The sequence below is a fragment of the Pelobates fuscus genome, chromosome 5, assembly GCF_036172605.1.
Source record: "Pelobates fuscus isolate aPelFus1 chromosome 5, aPelFus1.pri, whole genome shotgun sequence".
Taxonomy (NCBI): Eukaryota; Metazoa; Chordata; class Amphibia; order Anura; family Pelobatidae; genus Pelobates; species Pelobates fuscus.
In genome coordinates, this window is record NC_086321.1 from 95,146,659 (window position 1) to 95,166,037 (window position 19,379).

Consider the following 19,379-nt stretch of genomic DNA (forward strand, 5'->3'; position numbering starts at 1 on the left):
AGCACTGGCGTTAGTTCATATGGCAGATCATATGGGTGGGGCATTGTGATGTCACATGGGGGGGTGGCGCAATGGGCCACTTGACTGGTTTTGCCCCCCAGGCCTAAGGCTGCCAGCCCTCCCCTGATTTCACCCAGAATGTTTTATGGTGAGAAAAAATTCTAAAGCTGATTGCGCTTATAATAATAAGAGTTTATAAACAGGAATGTACTCAATGTAAATTATTAACATTGTAATAACACTAAATTCAAGATGGAAGTTGCTTCCAGATAATCCGCTTTCTTCCTGCGACCACAATTGAAAAAATGAACAGTATGTAAAAAAAAAAAAAAAAATACAATAATTCACATATTTTTATACTTGAATTTTCACAAACAAAAATGAATAAAGTGAAAAAAACTGCATTACCGTTATAAACACAATATGTACAGTAAATAGCACTAGGACAAAATATATTACAAGAACACATTGCAGCGAATTTTTAAACCAAGATCAGCCAACCTGCTAAGACAGCATTATAAAATAAAAGTAAAAATTAAATAAATAAAAAAACTCACTAATTGCTTATTGAATGTCTTCTTAGCATTCACTTTTGCACTTTATTAGTACAAGTCCCACTTTCTGGACAATTAAAACATACCGTAAGTATTCTTTTAGTTATAATTTACCTATAACTGATACTAATTTGGAACAGTACATGTACTGTATTGCGTGTACTTGCATTCTTTAGAGAAGGTTAATAATACTTGAACATAAACCACGCTATTGATGTCTGATATATATGTTGGCAGAGCTCTAAAAATCAGTATTTTGGATGCCTATGTCAAATTTGGCTTATCATTCCCAGTGCTCATTGTGCCCACTGCCTAGAGCTGCTGAATTTGTAGGTGCAATATAAAATAATAAAGCTAATAGACAATCCTAACTTTCAGGCTAAGATATGAAGAACGTGTCCTTACCTGATCTTCCGTGAGCACAATTAATCGAGTCACTATGATATTCACAACGTTTCCTAGGCTGGAATCACGGTAAAGTTTGGCAACCTGACCTCCAGAAAAGAAGAAAAGACACAAAGTCAGACAATGAAACAACCAGCCAACGCATTCCACATAAATTAATTTACTTTTTTTTATTTTTTTCTCTTCAAACTAATGAAACATATCATATAATTGTTACAAAAACTGCAAGTTAATATGTTAAATTATTAAGATCTGGCTAAAGGAATGCTCACTATAAGTCTAACAACGCTCTAATGTGATGGGTGAGTTTATCTTAAAGGAAAGTTTATATACCAATACTTCTAATGCCTGGGAGACATTGTTCTGAATTTTTTGTTTTATTGTTATGGCATCATAGCGCTTAGGATGCTCGGGGTTTAACGAGTTCTAATGCTTTTGATATGAGATCCAATTTAGCCCTTTACTGAACAGCATCAAAAACAAAACATCAGATAAGCAAATGTTGAACTGAAGCTTTTATTACACTGATAATGATATAGTGTCACACTTTGTAGTTTTTATCACAATCACATTCTTTTTAAAGGAATGCAGCTCCTGTGGTTTCCTTTGAGAATTTTAACTTTTCTGATAGTCATCAGGAAATTGCTTTGTTATCACTGTTATCTAGTGACTTTAATTGCTAAGTTGTATCTTGAATTAACAAGCAAGAGCACAAGCTCCAGTAAAATAAAATGCAAATGCTATATATAATCACACACATTCATCAAATTCAATAAAAAAAGTGTTTGAATCTGGCAAACATGAGTCTGGGACTGGAAGAGAACTAGAAGATCAGAACTGCAAAACGTAGGCATACAATGTTGATTTGGAAACTATATTGTCACAGTATGACTATTTTGCCTACATTTTGCAATTCAGTTTTCAAATCAGTACAATTAAATATTTACAGAATAAACCCAAATGTCTAACAATATAGTATATATCAAGCATCAAGCAGATCAAACATAGTTCTATAAGATGTACAAGATGTCTGACAAGTGTAGGCTGGCAAGAGTGGGAGTGTTGGCAAGAGTGGGCAGGGGTCCTATTGCCCCCCCCCTTAGCATACGGGGGGAGGGGGAAGGAGGAAGGCTGAAATCTCAAATTATGCTTCTCCAGATTAAAATACCAGAAGTTGTGTTGGGATATCTGCTGGCAAAGTACTGCAGGAGTGAGGCAGTTGGCAGGTATTTAGTAGGGCTTCCTCAATGCTCTCCAAGTCCAAGAGATCTAATTTTGCAACTTCATTTATTACACATTGTGTTGCATTCAGAATGTATTATCTCCTGCTCTTTTAATAGCCAACTAGAGCCTACAGGGGCCTTGTGTGTGTGTGTGTGTGTGTGTGATCATAGTTAAACAAAGCAGGAGAACATCTAAAGTAAACACACTGTGCTCTATGATCTGATTGAAAAAAAAAATCATAGAGTCTATGTTAGTAAAAGACAGGGACCATGTGGCTAGGGCTGCATAAACAGAATCAAAAGTGCTTTACAAGAACTCCCCAACACCTAACACCCTATAGCAGTGAGGAGAGTGTGTCCTCATTTTTTCATTTTCCTAAAAAGTCCATATTTCAATCGAAATTGGCACTTCTATAAATTACTCTTCGTACACCTCACTGGCTGTAAATCAGACAAACGGTCCCTTTACTTCCTGGTTGTTTAGCTCATTGGACCTAAACTCGAGAGGCAGATAATTGCCCAGAGCCTTGCAAATACTTATCATTGAGCTGCATTGGAGTGTCCATTGTACTCCTAAATGACAGAGAATTAAGCAATGAGACTGCAGGAGTATGATCTACACACTAAAACTGCTTCATTAAGCTAAAGGTTTTTGGTGCTTACAGTGTCCCTTTAAACATATTATGTTGCAAAATATGATTTATCTGAAATACAAAGTGAAATTTCAATATTAGACCAATGTATTTGAAAAAGAAAAATTCCCAGTTCAGCTATTTTAGCATAAATTTGAATTTCACTTTGAATTAACGTAGAATTCCAAACAATTTCCCGCAGTGAATAGCCCTGTCTAAAGTGTTTAAATGTGCCCATACTTCCTCAGAGTAATGTTCCTTCGCAGTTTGATTAATTTTTTTGTCTAATACAAGCTACTTATCTTTGCAATCATAAGACCAATAAATGAGTTTGAACTTCTCTAAAATGTAGCAGGGAGTGAGAAGAACGAATGCAAAATGCTTCTCTACTGCTGACGAAAAATTATTTAACAAAATGTAATTTAAAGTTTTCTATGGGAGCCTTGTAAATACTATTAGCTGAATATTATAAAGATGCTCTAAAAAAGAAGAGTCTTGAGTTTTATTTTAACATTCAAGTCTCATCGCAAGATTAAACACACAAATAGTTTTTAAACATCTGTCAAGTTCAGAAACACATGAAAGCGCTGAGATAGAAGAGATTTGGGCCAAAAAAATGACATGTAGACAAAACACTGTGCGAGAAGAAAAAAGCTTATGGGCATGTAATGCCAAATAACTGGGCTTACATCAAATCTTAAAGCTTTTGATAGATTTTGGCTAATAACAGTAGGTTTTGTTATAGCAGTCAAACTACACGCCTGATATACTTTGTATATATTTTTGTGGCTGAGGAAACTAGTTATTACCCAAATAATGCCCTAAAAAAAGCACAATGCCTACAACACAGTAGTTGGGTGCTGGCATTTAACATAGTGCGGCAGCATGCCCATAGCAGTGAAGCCCAGAACAGTCACATTTTATAAATTACTAAATAAATTATCTCCACATTTGAATGCAATACAGCTAGAAGAATACATAGATTTGATTTTATGAATTTTTAACAAGACATCATATTAAGCATGACAAGTACATGCCTCCAACTGTCCAGATTTTGGCGGGACTGTCTCGACTTTTGGGTAATGTCCCGCCGTCCTGACTTAGTTCCCTGGTGTTCCACTTTTGGGGACACCAGGGAACTGTCCCCAACAATCATTAGAACTTTTTGTGCTGTGTTTAGGCCACTAGATTCCCAAAAGAGTGCACACTGCAGGCCAAGCACTTGGTGGTCTCGCTAAGATGACTGACAGGCAGCCTGGTGTGTATTCATATATAACCAAATATACAGAGTACAGATGCACCCACTGGTGAATAAGACACACACTTAGTGGGTAATAGATGGGAATCTAAACATTTACCCTTGAACTATAGGTACTGTAGATAAGGACTCCTCTGGGTCCTCAAAACAATATGGAAAAGGAAATAATGTAGTGTATTCATATATGTAATCTGGATGGACACACCCATTTCCTGTCAGGCCTGCCCTAAATATATAGTATATAAATATACAAGTCCAATATCTAGCACTCACCGTAACATCAAATAAACAAATATAATAATACCTGGGTGCTAAGCACAAAAAAACTATATGGTAAATCAAAGAACACTCCATAGGAGTCCATTGGACTCCTGCGGAGTGCTTTTTGATTCACCATATAATATATAAATATAGATTTTTGTACTCCTCCCCCTTTTTTTCCCTCAATAGGTTACATTTTCTCATGTGATCTGTGAACCAAAGGGGAAAAAAGGAGGAAAAAATTATCTATATTTATATACTATATATTTCATAAATATACATAACATATGAATATAGATATTTTACTGCCCCTCCTCTTTTTTTGCTTACTTTTTCTCACTTAATCTATGAACCATATGGTTGTATTTCTATGTATCTATTTTGCAGTACACCCCTTGGCTGATGTTCAATCTCTTTTTTGTTTGTCTGAATGTTTTTGAATATTTTTTCCATGGATATGATTTGGCCAAACCAAACCAGACACCCAAACAAAATTTACATTTCAAGGAAAATAATGTGGCCTAACTGAACTTTCTTACCATGCAGAAGTTTAATCACTAAGACAAAACCTGATTATGTCAGAACAGTAACCTCAAAACAATAGAAAATACTTGATACATTTTATAAAAACTTTGAACGTATGTAACAATAAAAAATATATAACACTCTACTTCTAAAAGTGCAAATAAATAGATGGGTTCACTTAAGGAAAAAGAGAATAGAAATCTCATATGACACAATGCCAAAGATGAAGGCATCAAACTTACAATATTCATTACACTCAGTATGTAGTGTTCAATGTCTCGACGCCCATGGTATCCCACCATCATTTTATCGGCTACAACCAAGGTCTCCACAAATCGCTCAATGCTGATTGATCTTCTCTGCCGTCGGGGACCATTCTCTGTATCATTATCTGAAGGAGGAGTTGGGTTAAAGGATGTGTGGTTCAACCACCAGGGCTTGCTGTTTCCAGTGACATCTTGAAAGCAAAAGTGAATGCAAGGTTATGATCAACAAGGAATAATGAGAAGACAATTCTAGCTTTATTACTTTGAATCTGAGTGGCGGTATTATGTGATTCGGAAATAATCTAAGCAACTTGATAATCAATAACATCCACCCATCAGAAATCTGATCAAGCAACATATTAGAAGAGTAAAAGCATGTTATGACTGCTTTTTATTTTTTTAATCAACCAGCAAAGAAGATACAGTACAGAAATATTACCCTGTCTCTTGTTGTAAATGTATTTACCAAGTGGAACTAAATGTAGCATCCGATAAACTGAAGGTGGATGTGAATTGCAGACATTAATCTCTAATTCAATTTATTGCTTGACAATTTTATAGGTTGTTATTAAATCAAATCAGAGAAATGTGTAGCACAATAATAATAATTTAGAATATTATTAGCCCTTTAATGTGAGATAATATGTCAAAACTTTGACAATGATAAAGCGTTCTGTGAAGAGTTAACTTGTAATTTTGGTATCAAAAATTTATTTTTCAATTTTGGGGGCAAAATGTGTGCCTATATTTTTATTTAATGGCAGCATGAGGGATAAGTGATAAGTTGATAATGATAGACTTTTCCAACCAAAGTTATGTTTGAGTTGTTTGAGACAAACTAAAGAGTTCCCCAGGAGCCCATGGCTCAGACCCTTGTTTGCCAAAGTCCAAATTAAAATAGCATTGATTGGTTGAGGGTCCTGGCAGCCAATGAAGAGGAATCAAACAGGTAAACAAGGATGAAACTGTACATAAAAAGGCCTGCAGTGGCCACATAACCACTACAATGTGTTCTGATCTGCTTAAAGGGACACTATAGTCACCAGACCAACTACAACTTAATTTAGTTGTTCTGGTGTCTACTGTCTGTCCCTGCAGGTATTTTAATGTAAACACTGTCTTTTCAGAGAAAATGCAGTGTTTATATTGCTGTCTATGGACACCTCCAGTAGCAGACACTTATATGGCACTAGAGGTGCTTCCTGGGTCAGTACACTACATGGAGACATTGAAACTTACCCAGAGAGATGCACTGATTTAATGTATCTCTATGAGGAGATGCTGATTGGCCAGGGCAGAATTTGTCTCTGCCCCCACCCTGCTTCCTTGGTTGAGATCATCAGAATTGAGTATCTCAGCCTCTCCAACGCCAATGAGGCGGATCGGGCTCTACAGAGATTATCACATAAGGGATAAATCTAGATGTATTTTGAGGGGTTTGTTTTCTTATTATATACATCGCTGCCGTATATCCTTTAAAAATCAATGTGAACTAAAATATAAAAAACAAATAGCATAATCGACTTGAAATATACACTGTGCATTTTATATAACCTAAAGATATTTCTAGTTCATAAAGGTCTATCCATAAATACATATTAATATATATAGAGATGTACACAATACATATTAATCTACATACAAATTCCATGGAGAAAACTGAAGTTTATATTTCTTTAAAAGCTTTCAACTTAAACACAACATATAAATCTGACCTATGATAAAGTCAGCATGAACAAAACTGTATATTGAGCAAGTATAGACTAATTTAAAAGTGTATTTTGCTTTTCCATGTGTGTGTAAGGCGCCAAAGTTAGTTTCCGCACAGGGCGCCAGTTTGACTAGGACTGCCATGCACCTAATACCATCTCATTGTGATCATTGTTTTTTTTATTTTTATTTTTTTTAACTAGATGATTATATTTTCTGTTTGCATTGAACTGAACACAAACTCCATACTTAGCTTACCTTTCACACCACAATGCGCCTGGTTGCTTGAATGCTGGTGACGGATGGCAGATTTTCTATAAATAACATGAGGGTGACCTCGCTCATAGCTAAAGTGATTGGAGGTTTCTGTTACGTTGTCTAAAGGCTCAATAAAATACTCTTCATCTTCAGTAGCGATTACACCATGCTTGAATTAGAGAGAAGAAAAAAAGGATTTAGGAAATATTGTACAAAACCTTTCTCTTTGTGTTAAAACAGGTGACGTACAGCGAATTGTTAACACGGATAGTGATAAATTACTGTACATTACAATGCAAATAAATTACCCAGCTTAGCTTCAATATAAAAGCCTGCCACACAAGAACAAACAAGCTATTCTGTTTCATATGTAACACTAAATCATTAACCCATGTTAACACAGAATCACTAAATATACTAAATATACTATAATTCCGAACAGTGGGTCTTCATGGACATCATTTGGTTTGGTTCAAGGCTTTTGCCTACATTTTGATCAACAGCAGCAACATGAATTAGCAAGATTTTGAACATTTTAGACTTAAACTTCTTCCTCCTAAATTATTAATTTACTATAAATCAAATACAGTTTACAATCCTGGGAATGAGGACAACCTGATTTTCCATTGATCTATATTTTTTTATGTATGCCTCCTATTCTGATTTTCCACAAATCACTCGATATTAAGTGATCTCTTTAAAAGGTGAATTTAGCTTCACTTTAAACCCTCATGGCTATGGTTTTGCTGTGGACATCCCACCTTCCTAGCTGAGATCATCAAGATTGATGATCTCAGCCCTAGCTGAGATCATCAAGATTGATGATCTCAGCCAATCGAATTCTTTTCCATAGGGTAGCACTGGGAGGCTGCAAATCACCACATACTGCACCAATCAAATGCTCTCTAGGAGTAGCTTTTGATTGATAATCGAGTTTAACTTGATTCTCACAGGGGAGCACCTCTAGTGGCTGTCAGTAAGATAGCCACTAGTGGTGTGTTAACCCTGCAGTCATAACATTGCTGTATATACTAAACGGCAATGTTTTATATTGCAGGGTTAAAACTAAAAGGTCACTGCACCCTGATCATTTCATTAAAATGGGTGTCTTTAGTAGTACTAAAATAATATTTACACTTATCATTGGGCTGTGGCCAACACACCTGCACATTGTGTGCGGAGGGAAGGGACTTAGGGACATTTTCTACCCCTGCCATTGTCTCAAAGCATAACAAAAAAGCAAAATTAGTATAGGTCACTTGATAATACAGAAGTAATACTAAAATGCCTGATCGCCAATACTAAAAGATGCCAGTGTTTCTTTAAACATTTTATTTGTTACGTTATTTTCATATTAATTTAGAGAGAACAATAAAAGAAGAGGGCACATACATATAGAGCGCCAATCACAAGACTTGGGACACTTGGGGAGCAAGGTTTCCTTCATAACTGTCAACTGATCATAAGATCTCGAAATGCATGAAAAGAAACACGTTAAAACAAAACAAAATAAGAGGAATATTAAAGTTTTGATGCAAGGGACATTGTAAGCACTGTAACTGTTTCATCTCAATAAAGTGGTTATAGTGCCTGGAGTCCCCTGGCGCCATCCATCCTTTGGCGTTAAACTATTTTTAATGTTTTACTGCTTAAAAGAATTCACATCAGCCCGTCTTCCCTATGCTGTTTTGGTAATAAAGAATCCTATGTCTGAGCACTGGCAGCAATGAATGGCTTAGACTCGCAGGGATAGGCAACCTTCGGCACTCCAGATGTTTTGGACTACATCCCCCATAATGCTTTTACACCTGTAATGCTGGCAAAGCATCATGGGAGGCGTAGTCTAAAACATCTGGAGTGCCGAAGGTTGCCTATGCCTGGCTTAGAGTGTTACTTGACTGCTTTCAGCCTATCACAGCGCCCTTTGCTGGCATGAATTGCAATGGCTAAAAGGAAGTGTGCTATCTCGGTTTTAGCCATATCTTTAGTAGAGGCCGGACTGTGGGTGACCAGGGGCATTTAGTGGTAAACTGCTTGGAAATAGCTTAGCACTACATGGAGGGACAGGGTTGGGGAACTCCAGGCCCCATAACCAAATCAATGAGATGAAATGATTCTAGTGCCTATAGTGTCTCTTTAGGGAAAGTGAAGGACATCACCAACATTCTGGCCTGTTTCTACTGGTTTCCAAAACTTATATGCAAAGAAAATGTAAGTATTGTTTTCTTTGCTCTTACACAATGTTTAGGCCTGTTTGATCTTGCTTAATAATAAAGGATTGTCCAACCTGCCTAGCTGTTATTCTGATGAAGTGGCATTGACTTGTTCAATATTCTGCAAAATAAATTATGTTTGCAAATTACATGGACTTAATAAAGATCGCCAGCTATGTCAACAGTAAAGTTGATCTGATTGCATTGTAAGGCTAGTTTATATCTCTCTGATTTGTCTTTGTGACTAAAGGTATCAGATGAACCCCAAATTATAGAGTACAGGGCAGTTTACCACAAAGGTGCACTAAACAAATCCCTTCGTAGTTACTTAACCCCTTAAGGACACATGACATGTGTGACATGTCATGATTCCCTTTTATTCCAGAAGTTTGGTCCTTAAGGGGTTAAAAGACCACTTGGTGGTAGGAGGATAGATGTTATCAACAGTAAGTAAATAACATGCTTTGCTACGTACTTGTGTTAGGAAGATTTTCAACACAAAACCAGTTGATACCAAGATGAGAAGTCCGAAATGGGTGAAACTGGACAATCCGCAGTTAACATTAATTGAGATAATAACTCAAGTGTAAGCATAAAAAAACAGCAGGAAATTACTAAGGGAATTTGAGTTGGGAATCTGAAAATGTCATAGTCATTAGTGCATGTTCCACATAGCATTCTGGGAAAGTTATGAAAACACACATTTTCAGAGATGCTGTTTTTTTTTGTCGTTACTGATTACTGATCACACCTTTAATAATGCCAAAGAAATACCAAAGAATACAACTTAAAGGGGTACATTAAGCACCAAACAAATTTAGCTTAACCTCTTAAGGACACATGACATGTGTGACATATCATGAGTCCTTTTTATTCCAGAAGTTTGGTTCTTAAGGGGTTAAAGGGGTGGTTTAGGTGTACAGAGAATGACCCTGTACTATCACTGCTCAATTTTCTGTCATTTAGCAATCTAAGCACTTTGTTTATGCAGCCCTAGTCACACCTCCCTGCATGTGCCCCACACATTCTCCCTACACATTTACAGTAACGAGATCTAATGTTTAAATGTCGTTTATTGCACAAACTGTGTAACTCAGATTTTCTTATATTTTGGTCTATTAATTGCCTTATAGAGCTTATAGGTACTTCCAGTGTGTGATCAACAAGTTCAATTAACAAAGTGGGAGATAAAGACATTTAAACATCTGATGGACAATAAAACAGTTTTTTTTTTTTATGCAGGCTGTCAGTCAAAGCCAGGGGAGGTATATCTAAGGCAGTATAAACAGAAACAAAAAAGTGATTTAACTCCTAAATGGCAGAGAACTGAGCAGTGAGACTACCGGGACATGATCTATACACATAAACTGCTTTATTAACCTAAAGCTGTTTTGATGTTTAATTTTATTACTTTAAAGAAAAACTCCAGGGACCATAACCAGAACAGCAGACGGGCCCTTGCGCCCTCTCAAGTTAAGTAGTTATATAATTTACAAACAGTTTGGGGCAGAGAGCCTTCAGGAGAGCTGGAATATCTCAGTCAATGGGATAAGCCATGCACTGATGGCCATAGCTTAGAAAGAAAGCTTCTCATTCTACATAAGATGAACTGGAGGTGTGTTGTGGTGCCCAACTGACCTCATGTAAGAAGTCAGCCCGTTCTAAAACAGTTTGACTCCTTAAAAGGTAATACTGGCACCAAAACCACTACTACAACGATCTGTAGTTGTTATGGTCCTTGGAGTGTTCCATCAAAGGTACATCTACATATATATGTATTCTGTGTGTAAGATATTGTAGGTTATTGTATTCTGAATGAGAAATCACAGATATTACCATCATTTCATGGCCATAACCTTTTTAATTTCAAGGGGTTATGGAATCACAGCTTGCGTTTAATGCAGCTACTGTGTTACTAATAAGAGCTACCTTTCAGGTGTGATTAAAGTCTTAAAGAACAGATTAATAAGCATTTATTTTAGGTTGCTTTCTTCACTTTAAGCCGTAAAAAGAAAGAACAACAGCAAATTTTAATCTGATCCGAGTGTTAATCCATGTTACTAGAAATCTTAAATCTAAACTAAGTAGTGTAGCTACCATTGTTAAACAATGGATAAAATAATGGCTCACATCTTTTTTTTTTTTTACAACATTCTTTTCTGATTTTATCTTAGGTTTTTATTTGTTTCTGTTAATGTGATTTTTATGGTGTTTCTTTCCCTACAGCACAATGGTACAATTTGTACAAGCAAGATGAACAATATTAAAGTAAATCCAAAAAATAAGACAGCCATATTAAATGTATGTACAGTAATAACACAGTTCAGTTAGAAAAGAAATCAGGTAGCAAAAATAAAGAGAGGGGGGTTGTAATTAGGTGGAAGACCTAGAATAAGAATCAATCGATAAAATTTAAAAATAACTGCAATCTAACGTGTTTCGTTCATACAACTTGGACTTCATCAGAGAAAATTCTGCAGCTTGCTTTGTATTTTATGTGATTGTTTAAACTGCAGAATTGTCTCTGATGAAGTCCAAGTTGTATGGACGAAACGCGTTAGATTGCAGTTATTTTTAAATTTTATCGATTGATTCTTCAAGGCTATTTACTGCCTTTTGAATAAATCATTTTTTTACATTTCAATTGGCATTCTTCCATTCCTGTGAAAGACAGAGCAACCTACCCATGGAAGGCAAATACCATTTCAGCCCATTGTGGGCTTAAAGGCGCATTACCCTACACCATTTCGTGAGTGCAATCTTTGTGGGTTAAATCCAATTATTGTTAATGTACTTCACTATGTGCTATGTATTCTTTTTTTTCTAGTTATTCAGCTGTATCCCATTTTTGTTCATACACATATCTATACAATTTATTATCAACAGTAAAATGTGTAAACATGTATATCATTAAAACATGTAAACAATCAAAAGGCCACAAAAATAACTAAGTGGACACACAAATGCCACAATGTACCAATTTATAATACTGTGTTACAATGATAGCAAAATGTAATAAACCACTACAGTCAGAACCATACCCTGGAGAACTATGTTGAACTCAAGAGAGAATCTCAAACTGGTTTGAGCTCAGCCCTATTGAGGGGTAGTGATGTACATAGCCAACGTAGGCTGAATAGCTAAAAACAAGTGCCTCCAGTGTCCTCCAGAAAAGGTGTGGTTAGTAAAATAAATCCAATGGTATAGCAGTGTCTATGGTATGAAACCACTACGTCAGTGCCACAGAGGTAAGCATTGAATATCTCCAAACTGACCCAAATCACCAGCAGTTTCCTCGGACTCTGTTGGCTTAGCAAACATCTTCAAAGGAAGGTTCTTTTCCGTATACGCGATTGTGTTAATTTTTATTATATACATTTTTACACATTTTACTGTTGATAATAGATTGTATAGATCTAGTCTATGTAGCGTGAGCTACTATTGCATTTTTGTAGTTCACTGCTTGGTTCATTCACCTGTTTTTTGAGTGGGTTTATTGCTTTGATGCATTATATTATTATCTTGTATACAACATTGGCTTTTTATTTTCTTTTTCAGTGTGTGAGGAAAACCTCTCTGTTTATCCTATTTAAAATTTTCCACACACCCTTGGTTTTTCCAAATCCATCATACCTCTTCTTGAAACACTCAATACTTATAGCTTAATTATATAACTCACTCAGCCAACAGACATGACTACCCACTGTTTTTCTAGACCAATTCATGGCACATTTAGGCAACTAATGAACTACACTATTTCTATCCATGACACTCAAACCTCACACATGTGTAATATGTAATTATCACCCAAGCCATGTACCAGAGTTTAACAACACAAGTTTTACCACTTTACATTCACCCTGAGTTAGCATTTACAGAAATCTCTACTCACTTCTGAAATGCCAACCAGTTCTGAAATGATGACCTCAGTCTGAAATGCCAACAACCTTATGCAGATATCAATCATTATTTTAGACTTGTCAAATGTATATTTTTTTATAATATTTTCATAGACAGTTACAAGTAGCTGCCTAATATCCCATCACCTGGTCGTACTAGCCATTGTAATATAATAGAAAATAAAAATAATTTTAACCACAACAAAAAGTATCAGGAAGTCAGGTTTTTATACCACCATGGTGGACTCAGTAACGTTTTGACCTGTCAGGGTCTTTGGCAAGCTGAGTACCATGGACTTTTTAAGTAGTAAAGTTACTCAAGGCCTATACATTAAATATGTTTAATATTTGAAATGACTTGTTGCAGTGTTTAAAAGTGTTTTATAGGACTGTTTTCTAATTAAATCATGAGCAGCCGATTATACAGAATAACCAGATATTGCATTCTTACCATTACTGTCAGGGCTGGAGTTACATATAAGGCACTTGTAAACACAGAATTCTTAGGCATCAAAAAAAAAATCCACCTCCAAAAAAATGATGTTCCCTGGTGCTTTCTCCATGATTTCAAGGAGGCACAAGAGAGCAATCAATTCTATCTGTTACTTTGCCTTCGCAATTTTTTTTTTATATTAAAAAGGTAAAAATAGGTAGGGGAGGCGCCCAAAAGAAGTTCTCTATTTTGGTAAAAGGCATATCTGGCCCTGTACATAGTTACATATTATCACAGTTTGAAATAAGACTATCAAGTTCAAGGTTTTCAAGCGTTATTCTGTTTTGATCCAAAAGATACACTTATGTTGCCAAAGGTTAAACTAGAAGTACAGTCCGAGTGCTAATTTCAAATGTAATGAAGTTTACTGTTTGCAGAGCGTCCCAGGTGACGTGAGAACCAGGATGAAAAAAATCATTCATCGGCTGCACATACCATACCTCCCAAGTGTGCCTATTTTTGGCCCCAATCCATCTGTCCCTCTTTTATGTGCTATTGTCACTCTTTTCTAGGATCTTCATAATGTTAGTGTGTCTGAGTGTATAACAGAGCTCCACAGCAATAATACTCACAGTAATGGGTCTTTAAAAAATCAGTCTGTGTTAATAAGACATATTGTTCTAAATTCCATTTTAGTTGCATAAATTGTTATTAGTACATCACCTAAAATGTTTCAGAACAGCCCCACCCCTGCCCCACCCCTTCCCTCACCCACCTAAATTTAAATTGTCCCTCTTTATCCATTTAGGACGTATAACGGGGCACCTGTTTAGCAATACCCAGGTGATGGCTGCGCCCAAACGAGTGGCCCGGGTGCAGCTGCATTGACTGCACCGGTGGTAGATCCGCTGCTGGCACTGTCATGTTAGCTCTTTGTCACTAATGCTTATGATATCTGTCCTTTGCACCAGGCAGTCTGCACGGCGAAGGCATACATTCTCGATTGCAATGTGTGCTCTGATTGTGCATGGACTGAACTTAATTATGACGCACTATGCAAAATCTTTAAAATAGTTTTTAAAAGAAAACAGAGTATCTTGTGAAAAAAAAATGAACACTAGTTATAGGTGATTTTTAATGTTTTATTCATTGGTGTAAAGAAGGGGCAATTCCACTATAATGGAAGTCTATAAGCACTGGAAACAAACTGGCAATTGCGTACTAATTATATAACATTGATGTGTGAGTTCTGGTTAGAGTGTATGGGTGTGACATCTAATTAGTGGATGTAAGGTGTGAATAGCTGACTTGTAAGCACTGATCATAAATCAGAGTAATTGGCAAGAGTATTAGGAAGCAAGATCTAAAGTTAGTATTGGGGTAATGTGAGTGCTGAGTTAAAGAAATGGCTGTTTATTAAGTGATGGGAAAAATTGGTGCAAAATTCTAAACGTGGCAACCCATGAACTGTTCAAGCTGATTGACTGATTTTAAGAACTATTTATTTGTGCTCACATTGCATAAAAAGCATACGTGTTTAAGGTGTGAACACTATACGCAAAGTCTGCATGTTTGCACTCAATTTGTAATGAATTAGCATGGCTGATATCTAAAGACGGTTGCAAGACGTCAATACGTTTTAGTTCTGCATTGAAACTGCATACTGAAATTTTGAAAAGTGGTGGATAAAAAAGTTTGACTGTAGAGAGCTTGGTAAATGACAATAATAGCTATCTGACCAACAGGTTTAAATGTATTACACAGCAGGAATTCTAAATATGTTCTGAGGTCTGGTAATTGGTTACTAATGTTAAAATACTAAGCATCAGTTCTAAAATTATGGATGACTGGCATCTGCACACTAGCTGCGGGATGTGGATAATTGAATTCCAAGCGATGGGTGGTGAGTGTGACATTTTATTTTTACATGCACGTGAGCAATTAGTAATGGTTGTTGGAATACAAGCACTTATGATAAAAGCTAGTAAAACTGTAACATAGTCATTGTTTCTTGAGCTCTTTTCAACCATTAGCTTTTGATAGTGTAACATATGTTAATTAGATTCTGATTTTTTTTTTTTTTATTTGCACTAACAACCATGACCCTTATTGACATTCTATATTTAGTCGGACTATGACATTTTAAGGTGTGCATCTATAGCATTTAAAATATTTTAATGGTGCACATGTTCTATATTATGAGAGAGATTATAACTGTCCATCATTGTAAAACGTGCTTTCTCTCCACTACATTGCTTTTCCTTTTACCATAGCACTATGTAACCATAATAATAATTGCATGGATATAAAAAAAAAATAATGGAATTAGTCCTAAAACAAGCTTTCTAGATTTCTGTGAATAGTCATAAGTATTTGCGTGAATAGTCATAATTATCTATATGTATATATTATGTTACAAACTGCTTACTACTGAGATTTATGGAGCCGGGATTGGAGGTTGGTCGGGTGACAAAAAGGAGATATCAATGAACCCTACAATAAAAGGGGAGGAACCCACAGGAAAGTGAACGTGCTTCCTGAACATGGGCTATATTTCAGCATGGCAAGTGTGCACGCTAGGTCACTCACAGCCATTTTGGCTATCATGTGGTCCCCAGAAAAGAGACGCCTGGGAACAAACCCATGACGGCAGAATAGGCCTTTGAAACAGGGACTGTGTACCAAATCTGGGGCATGCAATTAATACATATGGCAGAATATATTTTATATTAATAGATTATGGAAAATTCTCCATAGCTGGAATCCAATACCAGAGAGACATTAAAAATGGTGCAAAAGTAGCACAGATCTGAGTTTCTATATATTTAGTCTTTAATACATGATACATATTTTGCTTGTTATCCTTTGTAGGTAGAAAAATTACAATGTGTTCATATTTATCACTCTTTAAAATGGTTTGTTTGGAGAACAAGTGAATAATTTCTAGCCTCAAACTTATATGAAAGTGAAACTGTAGGACACAAACGTGTATCTCCACACTATTTGATGTTGTAGTCTTTCTGCTTCTATACCTGCTTTTAATTGTATTCTAATGGCTTTAGAAGAAGATTTATTGCCGTCTATGAGCTATTCTTTTTTAATGATCTTGCTATCACTACAATTCATCTATGTGTCTTCAAAGTCAGCATATATAGTTATATAATAAATTTCACCATCAGTACATTTATCTCTTCCCAAACACCTTAATATATCTACAAATCCTTTAAAACTTTCTCCTTCCGATCATATGATAGCTGACCATTTAGGATCTCTTGATCGTCTTTTATTTTGCTCTCTAGTCGTGAGTATATTGTTTAATGTAGTAGTCGGGTCATAGTCAAGTTTCATTATGCCTTTTAATATTTCTTCACATGTATCAGAATGGTAGAATTAGTTACTACTTTACTACTGTAAAGTACTACTGTAAAGCTTTGGTGTAGACTACATGCTGTAGCACGGTACGTTCAGGTACTGATAATTTATATAAGAGAGTCTGAAGATATAACATATCACATCAGTTACCAAGATAATTTAGTCATGTATTCTTTGCTTATTCTCCCCTTAAGGGACCAACAATTACCTGGACCTGCAGCATCTTAGCCTCCACCATCACAGCACAAGGAAAAGACTAGCTACAACCACTGCAGCCATGCAGTAACAAGTGGCAGCATGAAAATCCATGCATCTCTCACAGAATTCCAACTCGCCAAGGATGGCTGCAACAGCTTTAGACAGCAAAGGTTTTGGATTCACAGGCAGCAAGCAACTCAAGGAAGGGTGGTCTTTAATAAGTGCGCTTACACTACGCCTTCATTGCTCATATAACTACTGAATGTGTTCAGTCCTATCAAACGCCTGAAATAATTTACCATTTTTTCATTCCTCTCTAATTTAATAGACACTTGAGGAACCTACAGGTTAGGTGCAATGTATATGTTAGAGCGTTATTCTCTTTGGCGTTCCTTTATTGTAGTTCCTTCAACTTCTTGGAGCACCAGACGTTTTTTGTCATTTCATATCTATGGTCTCATTTATAATGTTTTTTTCTGAACACCAGTTCTCCACAACATCCTTCTACATAGACTTACCCTTTTGTTGTATTTTATTTCTTTTGCTATCCATTTCCTCCACTTGCATGGTTAGTTATTCAACAGTCTTCAGTGGGACACTAACACAGTGAGGTTACATTTGGTGGAATGTAGTAGACTATATGACTATATGTGGTCATGGCTACTAACTTTACATGTATTTGATAGACAGAGGATTATATTTATTGGCTACCAAAGAAGTTTAGTTCAGGTAAACTTTATAAGCAAATATTGATAAAGAGATAATTGTACTCACCAAACCATTGCAGTTACTCAGAGCCACTTTAGTTGTTGTGTTTTGGTCCTGTAAGTATCCTATGTAGTGACAGTTCTCGATGTTATCGTGTCTCCATTCAGGCCCATCCTTTCCCCAGTATTCTACTGTAAAGTGTTTGGAGACTAAATCTGTGTTCAGAGTCAGGTTTAGATGAAAGTGCTTGCCATAGGCAGAAATTTTAAAAAATAATTTAGAAGCTTCCTGTTCTTGGTCTTTAGAGTTCATACTCCTTTTCCTCCTTCGTGAGTGTTTGTCATTCTTCACAGTAAAGCTGACGAATGCTCCGTTGTGATCAACTCTTATTGGAACCGTCAGTTGGTAGTGTTCAAGGTAAGACAGGAATTCCCCTTTGTAATCACAAGCCAGTTGGGTTCAGAAAGATATCATGCAAAGGAAAAGAAAAGTAAGAGGAAGTAGTACATACTAAGGTACCATACTGAAACATTTTGTGGACAATACCAAGGTAACCAGTTACTTGACAGATCAATTATGCAACACAAACAAAATAACTTTAGAATTTTTAAGCCCGTAAGGGAAGAAGACAGTCAATATGATACTGATACATTTAAACATGTGACCATGTAATAATTATACTCTAAATAACTGGTTATTGCTAAGGCTAGCTAATTAGAAGAAAATAAATCCAAGATGAACTCTTCTGAGGATTTGTTATTTTATGAAACAATTATTCAACTTCTAATGAATATATAAAATTATGTTTAAAAAAACAATGTAATGTAGGTCTCTTTTCAGTCTCTGTAACTATGTTACTATGTATGTCTTTGTTAAGTGTATTACAGAACAAAATACAATTTACCATGGAAAATGCACCAAAAAAATTAAAATATCAAAATGGCAACACTTCTGGGAGTATTTTTTTAACCTAGACTACTAAGTAACTATGTAATTTCTATGCAGTCGTCATCGTCACATTAAATCAAAGTTTGTTTTTCTTTTGCACTACTTGGAATGGTAAAACAAACATTATTTAAACTTACAATGGTAATATTCACTAATGTATTTTCACAACATCTAGCAATATAGTAGATCTAATATTGGAACCCTACCTTGAGAACTATATGTAAGCCTGCTGTCCCTGTGAAATTCAGATGAAGCCATAGCAAGGCCCAAAATCCAGATCAACGTCTTCCACAATATTTCCATAATTTGTAAGAAAAAAATGTGAACACTTTTTGTTGTTGTTCCTTGTTTTATTCTTTTGAGGTTATCTCTGTACTAGAATATATGTTCTGTTCCAGAATGGAACCATAACAGGTCCATGTATAATGCCTTTCTTCCACACCGATAACTAAAATATTTGACAGTGGGGTATTTATTGCTTGTTTTTCAATATTTGTGTTTTTGTTTTTTATACAA

General features: G+C 35.9%; 1 protein-coding gene across 1 annotated transcript in view; it reads right to left on the reverse strand.

The window, feature by feature from the left end:
• ADAMTS6 (ADAM metallopeptidase with thrombospondin type 1 motif 6) overlaps nucleotides 1-19,178 on the reverse strand; it is a 249,235-nt gene extending 230,057 nt beyond the window's left edge. The window contains exons 1-5 of the mRNA XM_063454066.1: nucleotides 19,070-19,178; nucleotides 17,982-18,349; nucleotides 7,093-7,261; nucleotides 5,101-5,315; nucleotides 960-1,043 (exon numbers count right to left, since the gene is read on the reverse strand). Coding sequence (XP_063310136.1) covers nucleotides 960-1,043; nucleotides 5,101-5,315; nucleotides 7,093-7,261; nucleotides 17,982-18,349; nucleotides 19,070-19,166 — 933 coding nt within the window. The 5' untranslated portion in view covers nucleotides 19,167-19,178. The remainder of the gene's footprint in view (nucleotides 1-959; nucleotides 1,044-5,100; nucleotides 5,316-7,092; nucleotides 7,262-17,981; nucleotides 18,350-19,069) is intronic.
• Between the last annotated feature and the right edge of the window lie 201 nt (nucleotides 19,179-19,379).